At 40.8% G+C, this 21,220-nt stretch overlaps 1 protein-coding gene across 1 annotated transcript in view; it reads left to right on the top strand.

The window, feature by feature from the left end:
* The first annotated feature begins 706 nt into the window (after nucleotides 1-706).
* Nucleotides 707-21,220, top strand: part of stx8 (syntaxin 8) — a 38,749-nt gene continuing 18,235 nt past the window's right edge. Inside the window, exons 1-6 of the mRNA XM_080464886.1 lie at nucleotides 707-838; nucleotides 2,412-2,511; nucleotides 2,615-2,709; nucleotides 3,302-3,412; nucleotides 6,610-6,743; nucleotides 8,304-8,396. Of these exons, the coding sequence (XP_080321012.1) occupies nucleotides 822-838; nucleotides 2,412-2,511; nucleotides 2,615-2,709; nucleotides 3,302-3,412; nucleotides 6,610-6,743; nucleotides 8,304-8,396 (550 nt within the window). The 5' untranslated portion in view covers nucleotides 707-821. The remainder of the gene's footprint in view (nucleotides 839-2,411; nucleotides 2,512-2,614; nucleotides 2,710-3,301; nucleotides 3,413-6,609; nucleotides 6,744-8,303; nucleotides 8,397-21,220) is intronic.

Raw genomic sequence — 21,220 nt, 5'->3', positions numbered from 1 at the left:
GTTTTAACCACAGCTTCAAAGAGAAACCCCATAGTCAAATATATATTTTTTGTTATTTTTTTACAAAGTGTAATTACCTTTAGAGATGAAAGGGCAAAGTAGCAAAAATAAAGGTGGCTTGATTGAGCATTAAACATATAATGCCCTTTTTTTCAGCAGCCATTGCTGTCCAGGGTGTCCTCAAAAATATATGGTTTGGGTCAAGAATTCTTCACACTTCCACTTCGCGAAATGAACTGACTTAATTTGGATAGTTACACCAATGCTTACCGGTGGGTATATACAGAACAGGCAGGCCTTTGACTACAAGGGCATTTCCATTTCCATTATAAGGCCAGACCCACTCCGGAATTGTACCTGGATGTCATTTTGGCAGTTCAGAGCCAGAGGAAAGAAATGGCAGATTTTACATGCTGCACATACTTATATCTTTTTTTATGAGAGATTCACTGATGGTCCAACATGTATGAACGTAAACAAACCACTTTTCCCACACTGCTGCTGCGTCAATCTTTGATGCATGAACTTTTAATATATTCAAAAAAGATACATTCTTTCCAAGTATTAGCTCAAATGCACAAATTCATGTGTAGAAATCAAAGAATAAACACAAAACTGGGCATGACGGAGCAGTAAGTGTTAAAACATTTTTTTTATCTTCGAATTAACGTGAGATTTACCACTCCGCGTTTGTTTGGGTGAAATGGCCCTCGGCATGCGCCGTCGTGACGTCACACCCAAACAAGAAGCAGTTTGCTGCTGGTTACTGCAAAGTGCTTCAAAATAAGTAGAATTAAGCTACAAAACCAACTTGTATCACAATGTCTCAGGATCCCTGGTGAGTAATAATATGAAAGATTAACAGGAACGTTCCCAGTGCGTTTATTGACAGCGACAGATGTTGTTTTTAGCCCGATTTCTGCTGTTTATCCTGTAAGCTAAAGTAGCAGCTAGTTGTTCTCTCTGAGGATGGAGACAAATGCTTCACAATGTGTTTATGTGTCGGTAATATACTTGATCGAGACATGGGTCGTTATTCCTCAGATGGTCCGTAGAAGGAATAGACTGAAAAAACAGAAAAAAAAAAAAATTACATTATTAAAGTAACACTTCCGTATAGTTTATATGAGCCAACATTAACGCATTGTTCTTTACTATTCATGACGCAGCTCAGGTGTTCAAAGTGTCAATTGAATTCAGAATCACCGATGATGTATTCACGGAATTATCAGGAGTTGTTACCTAACTTCAGCCTCTTGAAGCTCGAGCCTGGTCTCACCGTCAGTCGGTGTGATTTTTACCACTGACAATAATAGAACAATGCTAAAGTTTGCTCGGTGTACTCCATATAATTTATATGTTTTGATTCAACCCTCATCAGGAAAGGCATCGGCCAAATGTCGATGATCAATTTACTTTTATGTGTCGTTTACACATTAAAACTTTACCCTAGACAGTGTCGGTTCAAATACATTAATTGCATTCCTTACCCACACTCGTCTATTTAGACAGACGTGTTGTAACAACAACAAAGAGGGACACTTTTTTCCCCCAATAATTTTTCTATGATATCAATGACATCTGCTGTTACTATACAGATGAACAAAGTAATAACGGATGACAGATTGTCAATGGTTCATTTCAACAGTAGAAGCATTTAGTCTATGCAAACTACAGTGATATCAAAGAGTATTAAGTAAATTCATGAAACCATCATCAAAATAATTGCATTACCTGAAATATGGACTAATGCTGAGAAAGGAATGGACTTTGAAATGGATGGACATGAATTTAATTGTATAGATAAAAAGAACAAAGGTGGAGGAGGAGTGACTAATTATGTACATGAAAATTACTTAAATTACAAGATATTAGAAAATATGACAAGTGTTATTGACAACTTATTACAATGCATAACAATTGAAATCTGTAAAGAAAACATTACATTCTTATTTGTAATCACTTGTGGTTTTCAGGTTTCAGTTCTACCAGACACAGCAGTGCACAAATTGAACTTTTTCAGGAAATGTCACACGTACGCACACACATGCATGCACTTTCAATAATGCAGACACACTGACGTAAAAACCTCCTTACACACAAACATACATAAAGGTCAGATGAGGACAATGACATATATCCAGACTCACTGGATTGAACTGGTTCGGTGGTGTCACATGGCCCAGCACTTGCGTGTGACAACATAAGAAAATTGACAACCGACAGAGTCTTTGGCCAAGTTTGAACTCTGCATGCGTCCTGTGTTTTTTTTTAAAATTATGTCTCTGATATAAAGAAAGTTGAGCTACCCTAAGTTTATGAATTGATCTTTGGCCTCTAGATTTCGATCGGTTTCAGTCGCAACTTCATGTAATATTGTGACATCGTCACTTCATTCATTGTCTTAACAGGCTACAGAATTACGATGCCACTTGTCGCCTGGCTCAGGAAATAGCAGAAAACATTCATGAACGGAACAGGCAACAGAGAACAGGGGGAAACCCTGCAAAGGTAAAGTGCTGCATCCCCCCTTACAATCACAACAAGATATTTATATTGTAGTTCTCAACTGTTGTGATGTACTCAACTGTGCACTTCTGTCCTGTTGTTTCAGATCAACATGACACTCCGGGCATCCCTCCAGAAACTCAAACAGAACATCGCCCAGCTCAGGGAGGGCTTGTTGCGAGCATCCTCATCCCGGCGCCTGTATCCTTTATATTCTGCCTTTCTTCTAACAATGTTCAAAGTAGTGGGAGTCATGAGACCGTGATTATATTGAAGGAGCCGCAGCACACATGGGCAACTGGTGACTGGTGGAGCATGTGAACAAATCCTAATTGTTTGTAATCTGTGAGCTGATTTATACAAATTTATATATTTTTGGTTTCATATGTTATGGGAGTAAGAACGTCATTTGAATTAACTCCAATTGGATATACTTTGTTATTAACGCCGAAATGAATTACTTAATACTTCTGATATATCAATTTAATATTTGCGCTCCATCACAGATTTAACCTTTTGATTGTCCGTATTAAACGTTTGACGTTTTCAAAATCATAAAAGTTGCTCTATCTCTGGGCCTGAGGGTCTGTGTTGCTTGCATTGACAGTTGTGTCCCTCTAGATGGCATTAGTGTTTTGAAATAGAAATCTTCTGACCACAGCTTCATCAGCAGCTGGGTTTGAAGGGGTCAGTCTTACTCCAAAACAGATGCCAGTAACATCAGTTTTGATTGTTAACAAAGGTTGTTAAAGTAATGTTGACTTTTTGCATGACCTTATCGTGGCCCCACCAGCATGCAGCCTGAAGCCGACAGGAGGCAGAACCTCATTGATGATCTGCTAACTCGAGAGAAGCAGCTCAATGCCACTTTCAAGGGAGACATCACAGAGCCGGAGCCCTCTAGGTAACGACATATGGATAACCTTAAGTGAGATAGAAGAATTTGGACTTATTCATTGCTGATGTTATCAAGCATTTGTTGGATCAAAAGTGGTGTACCAACTACAAAAAAACCAGTGGTATTATGTCCAAAAATTTGGGGGATTATTGTGCAGCTTTGCTCTAAATCATCCCAGCAATCTGCATGAACTCCTCACTTGTCAGCCACCGGAGAATATTTGTTCACCTTGTATTTCTACCTGTCATTGTGAGTTAGTGTAGCACCAATGCAACAATCACCCCATGATACATCGGGGGACATCCTGCTCACAAGCTGTCATTTCTCATTTTGTAACCTTCCTCCCTGAAGTCTTTTGTTTTGTGAAATACTATCTAGCGTGGGCAGCCCAATTAAAAATAATGAATCCTCATTTTCTGGTCTATGTTCTTGAACAGCGAGGTCATAGGCGCTGTTCTCTGCTTTGATGAAATGTCACCAATCACTAACTTTCTGTGAGAGTCTTAGCATATCCGGTGTGACCCATATGCCGTGACCTCTCCTTGTGCTATCACTCGGAAGGAAGTCCGCCTGTCTGTCTGCCATATTGACGGGGCGCTTAACTTCATCACTAATTCTTTTTTATTAAGGGATTTGCTCTCTTTGCTCTGTTGATCACACATTTGGCACCCGCACCCCTTGGATTGGACACAGAAACGCACGCGTAGTTGTGCAAGTGTGTCTTGATGAGCACATATAAGATACTGTACACTTTGATTCTCTGCTGAACATCTGCACAAAGAGCTGCTTTCAACAAATTATATCCTGAATTTCCTGCTAAGTCATGTGATATGATTTCAGTGTGACAGCTCTGCAAATTTTCGGAAACAGGTAGTCATTACTTTGTGTTATGTTTGACTTAGCAAGACCCAGATGATATTTGTTTGGACAGAAAGAGGAAATTGTGTTGTTAACTTCCTTAGGCGTCTCACGTGTGCTGTGTAATTGATTGCTTTTAGTTGGCACCTCTGTCTTGTTCTTCTGTCATGAAAGCTCAGTTTTTATAACTCAATTTCAGCATGAGTAGGATTTATGAAAAAACATGTGGCGCTGGTACATTGTCTCTATTAAAGCCAAGCAGTAGAGGAAGACAGGACATAGGGGACGAGAATGGCATGCAGTAAAAAGGGTTTGAGTGGTTTTTCACCCCAACCAGTTGAATCGGGTGCTGCAGGGAAGCACTTTTGCTGACTGTGTTGTATTTGGTGCTATATAAATAAAGTTGAATTGAATTGAATTGATGCCTTGAGATGAAGATCGCCCCTGCCCGATAACTTTCACAAGCTCTGGTTTCGGGATTGATCTACTTAGTGTGGTGCCTCACACAGGCTTTCATCTTCTTACAGACCACACACCCAATTACATAAAAGGCTCAGTTAAAAAAAGAAAAGTCTCAAATGACATTCGCTAATAAATTAGCTTGGCAAACTGCAGTCCTGTGGTCATATGGTTTTTAGTTTGCTCAGTGAGACCTACATTTAATGGTGATATGTGGTGGGTAATTTGGATTTGTGGGTAGGACACATTCCCACTGTGTGGTCCTGGAGGGCAGAGTGTGGGAGGGGGTGGATTCATTGGCCATGCTCGGATAATCTAAGCTCCTTTTTTTTTTGTGTGAGAAGTTTGGGTAGATGAATGGGGATAAAACTTACTGTGGGGACTTTCATCTAAGCCTGAAACAATACACTTTGAGCAGCTCTATTTCAGATTAAAATGCAAAGGACATGATATCTATTTTTATTTTTTTTTTAAGTTCAGTTCACTTGTTGCTCCTATGAGTCAACTTTACTCTATTATTCAATAACCTTTTTTAAGTTTTCTTCGGATTGGTAAATGCTGTCCAAGTCAATCGGGCAGACACATTAATGCTCAGACTCCCGAAGTAGCAAGCCTGTACTTTGTAGCTGCCAAGAGATGTGCCTGACTGATTTTGGCACTCCCTGCTGACTAGTTAATTGGAACTTCACACAATAGACGTAGAGGAAGTGGAGCGGTGTCACATACTCTCATATTAATCAAACATGTTGAAGAGATTAGAGTGAATTCCTTGGCTCACACACGCCTGTGATGGTATCAATCTCGGCGTGCCTACTTTGTCTATAGCCTCACGGTTTCTGGCCACTTTAGACGCAGCGGAAAGCAGTTGTCGCACAAGAGACGCGTGAATTCTGGCAGAAAGACAGAATTCAAAAAAAAGAAACAAATGCAACATTTCCTAGATTGTACGAATGAAAGGTTGAATCCTGCTGACTTGTCATATGTCTCTGCGCACATCCGTATCGTGTAGAACGGCTGAAATATTATTTCATGTCGTCGATAATCCTACATGTGTTTATAAGTGACTTGACCAGCACATGCCTTTCTCTCAGTAGGCACAATTAAATCAAGCCTCATGCAGAGACCCTGAACTCGTCACAAGAAGGCAGCCACAACGAGTGGAGGTCGTAAACACAGCTTTAAACTATTAGAAGAATAGCTTTTCAACCACACTACAGCATTTTACAGTGCAGAAAGCTGTCTGGTCTGTCACTTTGACGGGGTGAAATCCTCTGAGGAGTCCAAAAACAGACATGTTTTCTTGACAGATTGATTGATTATTATTCATGTTGTGACTGACTGTATGCATGAATTAACAATGGGCAGCAAGGAATTGCCCCTTGTGGGATGAATAAAGTTGTCTGAACTGAACTGAAGATCAGTGACAGATGAAAATGCTGCATTTTCCTGCTGCACAAGCTTACCTGCTAATTTGCAATCATTGGGGGAATAAAGTAAGAGTTTTTGTCATAATTATGACTGAAAGTTAAGTATAGTATCTCCGACTTCACCATTCAGCTGCTCTTTTGTTGTTTCAATCTCACCCTGTTCCCAGCAGCCATAAGTTGCAAAAATGTTTATTCTTCAATCCAAAACAAGCGTATTGATAATGTCATTTAGGTGTGATGATTGTTGTGCACTAAATGTGGTGATTGGGAGATGTGGAGCGCATATGGTAGTTTACATTGAGTCTTTCAGCTGCACTGCAATGAAGCAGTTGTTACTCTGCGCTTTATAGCAATGACAGAAATTGTATGCTGAAGCCCAATTTTGGTGGTTATTTTTTTTTTTTAAGTATGCATCAAACACTTTGAGAGCTAAATCCTGTTTGTTCCGTCATGTCACAGGTCCACATTAATGGCTGGAGGAGCAGGGGCCAGTGGAGGTGTTACAGCCAATCCTTGGCTGATCAACGAATCAGAGGACACCAAGGGTCTGTCTTTTGGAGAGATCAAACAGCAACAACAACGAGTCATTGAGGGTAAATATAAAAGATGGTCCTGAGACATTTTGAAGTCAATAAAACATGTTTCACCCATCAGCGGCCTGAGTTGACCATGGGTGACAGTCCGTGCATCCCCTGGACTGACCGTCAGTTCAACACAGGGCTGACAGAGACAATCATTCACTCACACATAACGGCAGCTCGACTGACAACTCGAAGTCACCTGTTTTCCGAACATGCTTGTCCCAAGGTTGTGGGAGGAATCACAGGAAAAACATGCAAATTCCTCACAGAAATGCCCTTTAAAGTCTTTCTTAGTTGGGGTGCAGAGTATACATGGTGACGATGTCTACATTTTCACAAAACCAAAAACAATTACCACAGAAAACGACTACAATCTCAACATAATGCTCAACTTTAATAAAAACCTTCTGGTGCAAAATACAGTTACATGTCCAAAAAAATTCTCCTATTGATGTTGCTTGGATTTGAGTGTAATGCTGGATTGCAATTTCTCAATGAGGTAGTAAGCATCTGGGTCACAGTGTTGTGTTGTGTCTGCTGTCTTTTAAATTTTTACAATTTGCTTGGTGGTTTGGCAGGCTGGTTTGAAACCTCACGTGGGATGATTCTGGCCCACGGGCCGTATATTGGACACCCCTGCCCTAGTCTCTGTGCAAACCCTCACTTCCTGTCCTTGAGGTAACAGTGCTGGCTGCTTCACCAAAAAAGCCCAACTACGACTTAATAACACTCTTACTGTTTTAGTCCAAAAAGACTTTTGTCTTGGTGATAAAATACAAGCAATTGAAAGGAATGAACAATTGAAATGAAATGTTTGCTGTTCATGGTGTGATTTGTGTCGCAAACTGACATAAACTAACAATCACATTCATCAGAATCCAAGCCTGTATGTTGCACAGTGAGCTCCGTCTTCCATGGTTCTGCACACCAGCTCTGACATGACTCGAACATCCAGACATTCGTTCACCTGACTCCCTGGGACACTTCACTGCAATGTCTCCATTACAGCTCTGGTTATTGTCAGTTTGGGATCAGGGATTCCTGTTAAGACAGTGAAACCAAACCACATGGATGCTTGTAGTCCTCCGTGGGATTTCTGGTGCGGTTGGGTAATGGTGAGCGCCTGAACTTGCGGTGAACACGGAATTCCTGTGGTGGAGAGTATTTCAAGCTTATGAACCTGCACAGGCCTCGCCTCTTCTCTTCTCTTCTCTTCTCTTCTCTTCTCTTCTCTTCTCTTCTCTTCTCTTCGAATATGTATCATTGTAACAGCCTGTCGTTCCCATTTCCCAAATACTTGTGTCATTATATCACAAGTACAGTTAAACTCGAACTGCTCCCTTCTTGCGACAGCCTTTTACAAGGTGGATTAAAGCCCTGCTACTGAACTCGTCATACATTCTCATGTGTATCGTTTATCACATTGATTTTATTTTTGCTGTATGATATATTTGCCTTTCCGATCGCAGCTGTCTGACATTAAATACTCTCGGTGCTTTTAATGTGCGTTTCATTTCTCGGCTTACCTTCAAGTTTGTAACCGATTTTCCTTCCTTTCCTCCCTCTTAACAGCCCAGGATGCAGGCTTGGATGCACTGGCAGCCGTCATCAGCCGGCAGAAGATAATGGGCCAGGAGATCGGCAATGAGCTGGATGAACAGAACGGTAAAGTTTGGTGTGCATCTGTACATATCTGTCAAACAAATTCCAGACACATTACACGCTGCTGTGTGGAAGAAATCAGACGTACTTTGTCTCTGCAGTGGAAGTACTTGCCTCATGTTCCTCGCTTCTGTACCCAACAGACACGAAGCACAGCTACACATTGACACATGTGCTCTAAACTGTCGTTATTGTCAGATCACCTGACCTCACATTCAGGTCCTGGCCGTGTTTGTCTTACACACCGCCGAGAAACATGACCTCTCTGTTTGGACGGACTGTGAGAGTTTTTGCTTTCTGGAATGAGATCTGCTCAATGCTAATGGTGTTTTCGTGGTATTTTAAACAAAACGCAGCAAAGAAGTCCATTATTAGTTCCATGACAGATAGAATGTGCCGTAGAGAATGGAGTACATTGCTCAGTCGGGTGGCACCTGAGACCTGAGGTTTGGAGACGATCATCTGTGTGAACATCAGTGAACAATTCGATGCTATAATGCATTCCACTCAGAAGACTTGAGAAGTTAATAGGCAGCTCTGGAGAGTGTTGCCTTACCGATAGCATATACACATGTATTTATTATGTTCCTTCTTTAATTTTGAAGGCTATTGCTAATGTTTGCCCAGACGGTGAGTCCAGAATATGCATTAGCCTGTTGGCATCTCCACTGACAAGCAGGAAAGAAAACACCCCATTTTAGAAGCTGTAAGTCAATAAATAAGGAGAGTGGATCCTATCACGTACAGCAATAGAGTGTTGAGGCTAAGTGACTCTTTCACATTGACACTTGAGCAGCAGTGGTCAAAACCAAGACTTTATATGCACTATGTACACAAATAAGCAGATAGGTGCACTTCAAATTGTGTAAATCTTACTGCCTTTATACTGCCAACTGTCATTGTGTTGGATTGAGCGTTTGGCATTCAATCCACTAGGGATCACCTCCCAGAATTAACATAGTGGCCGAAGAAGAAGAGAAGAGTTCTTTGGAAAAAGGTCAGTGATAACTAATGTGGCTTCGCCAACATTCAAATTTGACGGGACGCAAAATCGGAGGCAGCGAGGGCGTAAAATCTTCTGCCTTCACTTCTGACCTTAACGCTGCCCTCACCATTACTGACTGTACTGCAACGTTTGGTCTTTGCATTTCCAAGCATTGAACAGTATGAACCTCTTTACTTAGCAGGTTATTTTTGAGTGCAGATATCTATCACCAATTTCCTAAATCTAAAGTTCATTCATTTAAATACAATCAATTTTTTTATTGGGGGGGTTCCACTCAATGTCAGTGGCGCATTTGAATCAGCTGAACTTTCACACATCTACAGCACAGTTATTGTCTGTTTCTACTGTCATGAACAGCTTCCAGTTGGGATTTTGAAGGCGTTGTACTTTCCTGTAATATCCTGTCAGAGCAGTTGTGCCCAAACGAATCCAGCGGTTGTATAACCGAGTGATCTCGGCCTGGAACGTACGACCTTCCCTTGTGCTGGGGAGGAATGACAGATGTTTAGCTGATGTTGGCTAACAATGAGGGGAGAGGTGGAAAGAAAGAGAAGAAAGTTGATTTGTTTTGTCTGCTTTCCTGTCGCTGTGTTACACTACAGAGTCAGGAATAGATAATCCCTGTAATGAGTTGGTAGTGTGTGTGTGTGTGTGTGTGTGTGTGTGTGTGTGTGTGTGTGTGTGTGTGTGTGTGTGTGTGTGTGTGTGTGTGTGTGTGTGTGTGTGTGTGTGTGTGTGTGTGTGTGTGTGTGTGTGTGTGTGTGTGTGTGTGTGTGTTTCTGTGTTTCTGTGTTTCTGTGTGGTCTTGTTTTTCTCTCTTTTTGGAGCTCAAAGTCTGGCAGCGCACTACTCGTGTAGGCGCAGTCCTACCTTCTGGGTCCAGAATTCAGGGTCCCACTGTTGTTCTTCTCGAGCAGGTTATACATAGTAGTTAAAGTTGGGGTTAGTTGGGATAGTTACGTTAAAGAGCTAGTAAATGCCTTATTCCAGTGTGGAGAAAGCCTCATGAGCATAATGGAAGAATCTCACTGTACGTTGAATAAGGATTTTTATTTTGGTCATGGAAACAATAACCTGTCACTTTTTTTTCCCTTTGGCACCACATGGCAATACTCTCAAAGCCAGTTTCACTCAAGTTTTTGTTTCTATAAAGGCTAAAAATTTGCCACCTGCAGATAATGGGCTCCATGTGCTCAAAGCCAAGCCATGTAAATCTGTAGAAGCCTGCACAAATTACCACCTGTGTTTCTTTTCTTCTATGGTTTGGTATGGTAATCAATGCAATTATGTGGTAATGCACTGTGTATGTTTTTCTCTCTCTCTCTCTCTCTCTCTCTCTTGGAGAGAGAGTCATGGCGCATGAATGTAAGTGGTACCTGGGGACATGCAGGCTGGTAATAAAAGATGGGAATGGAATCAGATGGATCAGTCTGCGGTCCTCACAGATTCCTTTGTATTTGTGTCCAATATTTACGACCAAACTGCAGTTTCATGCGGTCTGTTGACACCACTTTATGATTTGCAAAGCCTAAACCTCCACAGCTTTTATTTCCCAATTTCCCATTTCTCAACACCCCTTTATTTTAAGGCTTAATGTTTTGTTTAGTCTTTCTTTTGCCTTTTTTCCATTTGGGGTCTTCCCTTTCTCTGGGTTTCTTCCCTTACTGATTTATGGGAAGAATCTGGATTCCTCAGTGTGAAAAATTGTGGAAAATAAGAATATTTCACACATTACAGAAATGCTATAGCAGGGATGGGCAATTTTGAAAAATCCTCTCCATAAAGAGGGCCAAGATGAATCCATCCATCTTCGATTCTGCTTTACCCATGGGCGAGGGCAGGGTACACCCTGGACAGATCACCAGTCTATCACCTCAACAGTGTCACACCCCAGTAATAACTTGGCCCCACCCAACTGGATTATTTATTGACGTTTCAGTGCAGGAGCTACTGATATTAATTAATGAATCACAATGTGTGCATTCACAAAATTCCCCCTCTATTATGCATTCAGTCGTACAATTTTAAGGGATACTAATAGTTATTGGATCCAAATGTATTTAATTTACCATCGTCCTTGCCTGACCACTGTTGGAAACTTAAATACACAAGATAGACGCCCCATCCACTATTGGAGGAACATTTTTTTCTTGCTTTACTCCCTCAGCTTAATTCAACGCTATTTGAGAAAGAATAGATTTGCCACACACTTTACCCTTTTATTCTACTTCGTGATTATTTCTTTGGCACATCACTGAAAGCACACTTGCTTTTAACTTGAAATAGATATTACTTTGTGGCTGCCCTGCACTAAGTAATGCAGGGTTGAATCTGATAAGTGGCATATTTCTTAACGTCTACGTGTGAAGGTAAATACCGCACATCGTGTTGGCTTTTCTTTCAGCCTCATGTGTCATTCTAGCCACTTCACTGTTGATTTCTATGGTTTAAACAATCAAATGCCTTTACGGTTTTACATTGACTCAGAAAATTAGTATCAAAATTTCTCTCGGTTCACATATGATTTGTTTTTTCCCAAGCGTCCAGTGTCAGTTTAGTCACGGGGTAATCGTGCTGTTGCTATGAATGTTTTATTGATTACAGAATAAAATTGTAGATGATGTAGCTCTAATGTTTTTTTCATGTGTTTTTTTTTCTTTTTCTTCTCTTGAGATCTGCCTCCTGAGCCACCGAGGCTTCTCTCCTGTGCTCTCTCTCCGGTACTTTACCCTCCGTGCACATCATGCAGATTTTATGTTCTAAAATCACATTACCTTGTTGTAATAGCATTAAGCTGAGCTGCAAACTATGGCTAAAGTGCGCCTTGTGCTGCTTAGCTTTAAAATTACACATTAAGGCTTGAAAGAGAGATTTGATGCTCGCTGCCTATAAAATGGAAAAACACTGGAGTGTTTTTCTTTCAGACTTGTTCCTAGATTACTTGGATTATTGCTCACGACAGCTGTATTTCTCGCCTGTGTTAAAATTGAGAATCAACCGTGTTAAAAGGAAGACTATAGGTGAGTGTTTTACAAGAGGAAAAAGGACATGAATTGAAGTTGTGAAGCGCGAGGATGGCAAGACTTCTTGTCGATCTTGACACTTGGCTCATAACCTTGGCGTCTGAGTGTCTTTCTGTCTTGTGGGGTTCGTTTTCTCCCTGATCACTGTACTGTTGCAGTGTTTTCCTATAAATAGATTAAGCTCTTTGTAGTTTGGCGGCTCAAGTCTAGCTCATGACCGAAGTGCAGTGGAGGTTGCAGTCATTTCCTTTTCGGGAAACGATTCCGGCTGAGGTCAGCAGGGAAGATGACCCGTTTCAGAGGTTTAAAGATGAACTCAAAGCCCTCACTTACTCCCCCTCTTAGACTCGACTGGATCAAAATGACTGAAACGGGGAAACGATTGAGCAAACCCAGTTATCAAGCTTTACATCTCGCACAACAATAATCCATTGCACGCAGCAGATTTTCCGTTGTCTTAGCCAATCACAGTCACAGATGAAATTCAGTCATCATTGTTAATTTGTCTCAAAAGGGTACATGATATATATTTTTTTTACTTCCGTAATGTTTCCAAAGATAAGAACGTTTTTAATACCCGTATTAAATGCTGCTCAGACGAGTCTTGACACATACTGGCTGGAACGCTTCGCATCAGCAGTAGTTTTTTCTTTCCACTGAGAAAGATCAGCATGAATCTGTTTTTATTGGTGTTGCTATTTCTTATATTGTGGTGTAGAACAGTGACCTCAGTCAGTGTCTGTTACTTATGAGTGAAAGTCGGTGGTTAGCTCATTATACTAACTTACTTTGAAAAGGGCAGCGAAAGTTTAAGGCTGTCTTATGCGTCAGCCCATGGGTTGTAGTTTCAATATTGGATCCGGCTGCTCGTTCACTGCCTCTTTGATAGACTGGATAATGTGTACTGGGAAAGCTTTCCCTTCCAGATTTACTGGAGTGTTTTGTCATGAGGTGTCCCTAAAAACGTGTTGCATACAAAAAGAGAAGCAGCTCTTTTGAGTATAGCTGAAGTTTATTAACGCTTCATCATAACAAGGCAATTCTTATTTGTGGGAGATCAGCCGTATGAGTGACAGACATGTCAATCATATTTCGTCCATACCCATGCAATTCTTGCATCTATTAGGAGCTTCTGACCACGTCTGTACTCTGCTTCTGCTTGACATTAAAAGATAAAGCGTCGACTCTCTTTTCCCCTCCTTTTACCTCGTTTGTAGGGCACAATGAAATCTAGTTTAGTTTGAGCGTTATTGATCCAAGTCAGGTATTGTACTGAAAGAATTTCAATCTGTCTTTTTTTGGTCTTTCTTTGCCACCTTTATAGGTTTGATGATTAAGTTATTGCATGTGTGGTTCATGCACTCTGACTACCGTGCTGGCTGACTTTGAGACTATTTCCTAATTAGAGTAAATCACTTTGTCACCTAGACTGATTCTGTTTGGGGGAAGAAAAAAAAAATGTGCGGCTTACCGAGTCTGATGTCACGATAGATACATCAGTGGTTTGACTGGTCTCAGCAGAGTATGTATACGTCTGATATAACTATGATTTCCATGTAAGTCGAGGCAGAGGGGAGAGAGGTATTCACTGCTGCAGACATCAGGCCTCTGCCTGCTTCTTCTTTTAGAAACTGCTCGGTGAGCAAATAAACCACGCTAATGATGGCACTCGGCAGAAAAATGGTGCGGTTAGAGCTGCGGATTGATTTATTGTTTGTTTGATTCGTGCCGTTTGGAAGCGAGGCCGCTAGTCGTGAGTAGTGTTTTCCAGACGGCATGGAAATGCAAAGAGTCATTACGTGATGTTCAAAAGAGTGTTGTCATCAAAGGATTGTCGAGCTTGCAATGAGCCGAGAAAGAGAGCAGCATCTTATGTGACCACCGGATTGGCTGACTGGCGTTTGACTTGTGAGTTATTGAGAGCGAGAGATGATGGAGGGATTGTTTTGGACAGCCACACTGTAAGGGGTTTTGGCTTCACTTCTCTGATGAAAATAGCGACATCAGGCTTTGAGAGACTTTAACGCGACTTGGTTCATGATTTAAATCATTTCAGATTGAAATACTTTTTGGAGAAGCTGACAACAGTAGATTTGTGACCATGTAAGACAAATTGAATTGACTGCTTAGCCTGCTTAACCAGGCTCACTATTGTTAATGGATCCTTGCCTAATTATTTCTCGATTCGTCTGTCGTCACATCCATCTTTGTCTGAGGCCCTATTCTGTCACAGTGATGGAGCCTCCCTATTGGAGCGGGTGCTAACAATGACACAAGGGACCCATCAACCAAGTGATGAATAATCTAGATTTGGCACAGTATGGAAATTAACATTTCAGGACAATAAACAAAAGTGTCTGAAAACATTTCATCTCCACTTCTGTTTCCCTCAGTGCACGCAGACTCTAGAATCGAGTTTTAAATTTCTTCACGTCCATCTTGGTTTTTAATGTTTCTGTTCTGTTGAGGTCCAGGAAGTCCAGGAAAGAAGTACGAGGTGAGTCGAAGTGACTCTTCAGTGATTTATTAAGTTGCTTTGTGGAATTTCTTCATGGTCATTAAATGACTCCATCATTAGTGAGTGAATGTGAAAGTTGTTTGAAGTCCATACATGCTAAGATTTGACAGTTTCCTTATGCCTTTTGATGCCGCGGCTCATTTGAACAACAATAAACAAATTGGAAAATGATTGTGTAAGTCATTGTTTATCCAAAACGTTGTCACTATTGTGTTTGCAATCCTTACGTTTTAATTTCTGCTGAGTTTGTCAACACGCATGCACCAATTTTTTAATCTCCATTTTAAAGTGCCGCAAGTTGCAAACACAGTAAATAGTCTGCTCCCTGTTCTCTTTTTATTCCGCTTGGAACTGAAGTGTGTCCGTAACTGACCTGCACTTTATAGTTGTCACACCTAAATCCATGATTTACAGTGTTGAATGTACATGTGGCTGATCGACTGTTATGAGTTAAATGCCTCGAGATAAACAGTTTGTGGTGCTAATTCTCCACTCATGTGCCATTCAACCGCAGCAGACGGCAGTGGCACGACACCACGGGGCCATTAAAAGCCCGCCAGTTAAACCTCAGACGGTGGAAAACGATGGGAGCATGGCTAAAAATATGACATTTCTATTTGCCGCTTCCAGCTGCTTTTTGCAGGAATGAATGGAAAAGATTATGCAAATGACCCTCAGCTCAAAAAGTTGCTATGAGCACATGTTTATGTAATAATTGTTGCACACCTCGTTATTTAGTGTGTAAACTCTTAAAGCCGACATACGGGAATACAGCACAGTGCGAAACGTTCAGGCAGGTTAGGGTTGGGGTGGCACTAAGCTTTGGAGTAATACAGTCAGCAATGTGAGGACATGAACCCCAAACATACAGCCAGCGAAAGAAGAACTGTTGGTCATTAGAGTGAGCCACCGTTTGTGTCGGTGATGCTTATTTTCATTTCTTTTTTTAATTGTTTAGCCTTATAAGAAATGCCAGAGTGCTGTTTGTACAAAACAATCTCCTCAAGTTGAATGGAGATACATATCGGAATTCATATCTCAAACATACGGAGATTTGTCTCCACCAAGTATTGAATTAAATAATAGAAAACATCCACTCGTTTTAATGTCACTTATTTTCAGGAGATAATACATTGTAGAAGGTTCTGACCTTCAGATTTTCCCCTCCTCCGGGGTTTTCATTTTACAAGCTGCAGTCTCTGTTCAGGATCACAGTTTTGATGCATCTCCACCCATCTGGAGCAAATGTGTGTTGGTGACAGTTGTTCGTAAGAAGGATCCCAATAAAACCTCGACAATAAAATAAATAGAGGCGCAATTGCTCATAACCCAGAATGAGAACGGATGTTTTTCTGTGTGTCGGACAAGATTGATGATGGGGACACTGTGTGACTCGACCTTATTTAGCACTCTGAAAAGTGACGGTCAAACAAATACCACGTACCCAATAGATAAAATACCGAATGGATGCAAGATTGTTACAGACGAAGGAGGGCGGAAGGATCAACGGTTGTGATTTGTTATTACTGCACCGCTCTCTCACGAAACTGAGGATACATGCATATAAGGTCTTCCCATCTAAAGCTGTATTGATAATATTCCTCAAAATAATGCAAGTTTTTTCCCATTTGGTGACTTATTGTGTAATTGACGGTGTAATACTCCAAGAACCATCCATTCCACAGGTCTGTGGATCAAGTATTCCTGATATTACATGTTTATGTGGAAATGTGTACTAGAACTGACAAATAAAGCCACTTTGACCTGACTGACGTTACTGTTTAGTGAATCTCGCGTGAAATGACTGAGGAGGAATCTCAGTCTCTTCACTTCAAGCATTGAATGTCGAGCTGAAACATTTTAATGCCAACATATTTCCCTCATAAACGGTGCAGGAAAAACCTTTGTTGCTGCCATTTTTCGAGACAGTGAGCATGCATTTGGCAAAATTTTGGAGCAGGATGGACTGTATATAGGAAAGGACCAGGGAAGAGAGCTATACATTTCAAAGAGTTTCCATCCACGGCTTTCAGCTGTTGCAAAGCTGTCTGAGACATCTAAACTGCTCTACCTCTTTCTTTTGCTGGAGAAAAAAAAAAAAGAAATCTGTCTTTAATCCAACTAAATATAAAAAGGTTATGCATATGTATGAAGCTAGAAATAAAGATGGACAGTGTCTGCTGGCTGAGATGTCAACATGTGACCAGCTGCGTTCACTTAAAGCTTTGTAGTGACAGCCCATTTTATGGCACTACCTGAGGTGAGAGATCTATGAGCGCTCCCCTGAGCCCTGAAATTCTCTTTTGTTCTTTGTTTCACTCTCTTTACTACATGCACACTCACATACTTAGTTTCACACACCATAGTCATTCTGCGTGTTGGAGGCAGGCGTCCAGAGAAGCCTTAATATACAGCATGATGCAGGAGTGAGGTGTGGTCGGCCCTGCTTAGCTCATCTGCAGATCCGTATCCCTTCCAGATGTCGACCGACGGGCCTGTTTAGAGACAGGGTGAGGTTGTTTCTCGTCCGTTCGCGAGCCCATCCATCCTTCACAACATGCACAGCCACCATGCTGGCAGTCGCAGGCTTTTTCACAAACTATCAATTCTTCATTATCCCTGAGAATGTGCACAGTAATGAGAGAAGTGGCCGGGAAAAGAAAAATTGAGGGAATATGTAATAAGTCACCTGTCTTTTCCATGACTGTCTGTAAGCAGAAGGTGAGACAACACTTTGAAATAAACATTTACTGGGTTGTGTAAGTTCTTTGTTGCCTTTTGGTCTTCTGACAGTGTCTTTAAGTAATAAGGACAACGCTTGTTTCGAGTCGTTACTGTGTCTCGAGTAACAGATCCTCCGATTTCTTATCTGTGTATCATAGGTGGACTATAACTACAAATTACTTCCAATACTGGGTCATGATTTTAAATACAGCGTCAAATTTTTTCAAAACCTTATAATGGAGGGTTTAACTTTTTAATTTTCTCCAAGTATATACAACTATAAATACAGAGACATAAAGTGAGAGTTTTATATTGTTGCATAGCAGCAAGAGTGAAAGGAAAGGGTTACGAGACTGTCAGGAGCTGAACTGGAGGTGGCAGCTATGAAGATGCTGAGATTTCCATTAGGAATAACCAGGATTAAAAATGAAGAGATTAGAGCGGCAGCTCAGGTTGAACAGTTTAACAATAATCAGGTCAGGTTGAAGTGGTTTGGACATGTGCTGATGAGAAAAAGTGGACAGCAGTTGTTGTTTAATTGCTAATTCAACCCAACAAAACAAATCAATGTTGTCTAGCAGTGTCTTTTCCCACTGTGAATCTTTTTTTTTTTTAGAAAATAATTGTTACCATAACATTTAATATATAAATCTTATGTAATTTATAAAAAGGTTATGCAGTTTCTCCACAGTAAAAAGTAGTCACCAAAAGCAGACCTTTGAATTACACTGCTTGGCTGCTTTATGGCTGTGCTGTTCCTGCCATATTAATTTGAAACATTTGGAAAATGATGCATTATTTTACTAGAAGCTATTACCTTACAACATGGATCGTGTGTATACACAACCGTAAAAACAATAGTATTCGCTATTATGTGGACCTCATGTTGTTCATCAGTCAGCATGACATCACTGAAATACCTGCCTAAAAAGAAGATGCTCGTTTTTTTATTATATATATTTTTTTTAAGGGAATACTGCCTTGTGCGTGTGGTATGTGTACAATTTAACGGCAAACTCATGTTGACACTGTGTCGTAATTTTTCCCTGGAGAGCATTTGTGGGCTGAATGTCCACGGCAAGCACATTAGCCATATGTGTTGGTGGTATTGGTGGTTGGGAAACCACTCCAGCTTCGACTGCCAGTTCCTTTGGCCCCGGGCGAAGGATTCCCTGCCATTGAATGGCACCTGAGGTTGATTCAGGCTGTGTGCTGGCAGGTTCCTTTTGGCGAACTCAAGTGACAGTGGGAACAAATCCCCCCTCCCTGTTTATTTAATTGCTAACCGCTCTGGTTTGGAAGACGCGTTCAAAGTGCCGATGAGCGGAGAGATGTGTTGTGCACTCCTCAGCCTCAGGGAAGCATGGGTCATCCCACATAATGAGTGGAAGGACTTACTTTACCAAGTCCGCACGTGGTTCCCATTTAAAGCACAGAGGGAAGATGGCACCTTCTGCTGTATTTTTTTATTTTTTTATGTATTTATGTGTGTATACATATATCTGCATTCAGAGATGAGTCTGTACGTTTCAGAGTATAAGTACCTTGTCTGAGTGTGAGCTCACTGTCTTTGCACTCCGAATGTACACCACATGTCAAACACATGTTGTCATGTTTTGATAGGCAATATTTCAATCTGCATGAGGAACTGGGAGGACACGTCAGATGGGATTGAGTTGGGGGGAAATGTTAGGAATGGACCTCACACATATGTACAAGTACACGCACAAAAGTATTGTGAATTTGTCTTACAGATGCACTGACAGTTAGGTGAGGGAGTGTGAGATTTTCTGCAAGAAATCAGAGGGTGGGGGACAGAGAAAAAAAAAAATACACTTGAGAGCATGGGAATATTTTTGAGCAAAATATATGACAAAGTGAAAACAATATTTATGATATTTTATTATATTTCCGAATCCCATCCATCCTACACTGCGTCATCCAACTGAGATTCAAGGGAGCTGGATGAAGGAACCTGGGCGAAGGCTGGATACGCCCTGTACAGGTCGCCAGTTTATCCCAGGACACACACACACACACACACACACACACACACACACACACACACACACACACACACACACACACACACACACACACACACACACACACACACACACACACACACACACACACACACACACACACACAAAAGGAATTTACAGTCAGCAGGTACCCCCAAAGTAACAAAATACCCGGAGAAATCCCAAACACATACAAATACAGCGTCAAACAAAATCCTGCAAATAAGATCTTAGTAAATAGAACTTGCTCGTAATTAGGTGAGTTAGTATCTTTGTCTTTCACAGCAAAGTCAACTCAAGTAACAAAATGCTTCACGAGACACAAACCAAATTAACTTTTACTGAACATTTACCTTTTTTTTTTTAACCCCTTTATTAACAATGGTAGACATAACATACACCGTGTGAGAGGTACTACGATATAAAGTGGAACATAAAGCAATGCCTAACACCTGACCTTCAAAGCAAAATATCGGTTTTAACACTTGTTACAAGTCTTTAATCATGGTAGAAAAAAAATTTGTTGCTGTCATGTCACGATTCCAAAAGAAAACTTTTCAAAGTGTTGAGATGGTTTTTATCCGTTTCATCTTGTATCTGATAACCCTGCATGTGTGCAATCAGATGCTATCTACAAGCCAAACGAAAGATGAGAATCCCAAGTCAAAAGGACAAATAAACAGAGTTTTGTCTCACAAATTAAACAACTTTATTGGCTTTTTTGGAGTCTTAGACTTTAATGCTGATTTTATGTACTGTGAGAACAACAACAGATCTGTGCCCTTTGAACAAACACTCCCTCCCCCTCCAAAAAAAAGAAGGCATTTGATCTGCAATCTAATCATTGTCATCTGTTTTGCTCTTGGCTTCATCCCAGCCTCCCATTTCGCTTCCAAGTTGCTATTGTAGCACATCTGAGGCGAGATGTACTGTAAGTGTTTGGGTGTGAAAATACACACCAACTAGACTAAACAATATAAACGTAACACCTGCATGAATGTGGAAGGTAAAGAAGATAACAATGAAATATGTTCTGGGTATGAGCTGAGTCATGAAGAAGAAAAGGCCTCATTGGTTTGGAGCTGATGTGATAACACAGGGGCAACAGCACTGTAGACACCACTGGTCCTCATCATTTTAGATGTGACACTATGTTCATTTTGCCCTTTACCACTTAAATTGTCCTGCAAGTTAATGAAACAGTTCGGCATCAAATTCTGCCTTTATAAACATGAGTGGGTTTTCTTTTTCTTTCTTGAAATGATCAAAGAGGTTATATTTTAGCCATACAATTGTTTCAAAGGTTGTAAATGTTAAGGATTCCTGACAATTTCATTCAGAACTAAACTTTTGTATTAAACTTGTGAATGTACCATTTTCATATCAGTGGTAGGGAATTGGTTCTTTTGAGGGGGCCTGGTGGAAAACTATGGACTACTTTGGACATGGTCTACTCAGTTCTGCTTGATGATATTCTACTTCTCAATAGAAAGCAGTATCTTACATGGTTTTGATAAACTGCTGTTATGAAC

This window comes from Lipophrys pholis (assembly GCF_963383615.2).
Source record: "Lipophrys pholis genome assembly, chromosome: 5".
In the NCBI taxonomy this organism is placed as follows: Eukaryota; Metazoa; Chordata; class Actinopteri; order Blenniiformes; family Blenniidae; genus Lipophrys; species Lipophrys pholis.
Note: the sequence above shows the minus strand (reverse complement) of the source record. Positions and strands in the feature narration are given on the sequence as shown.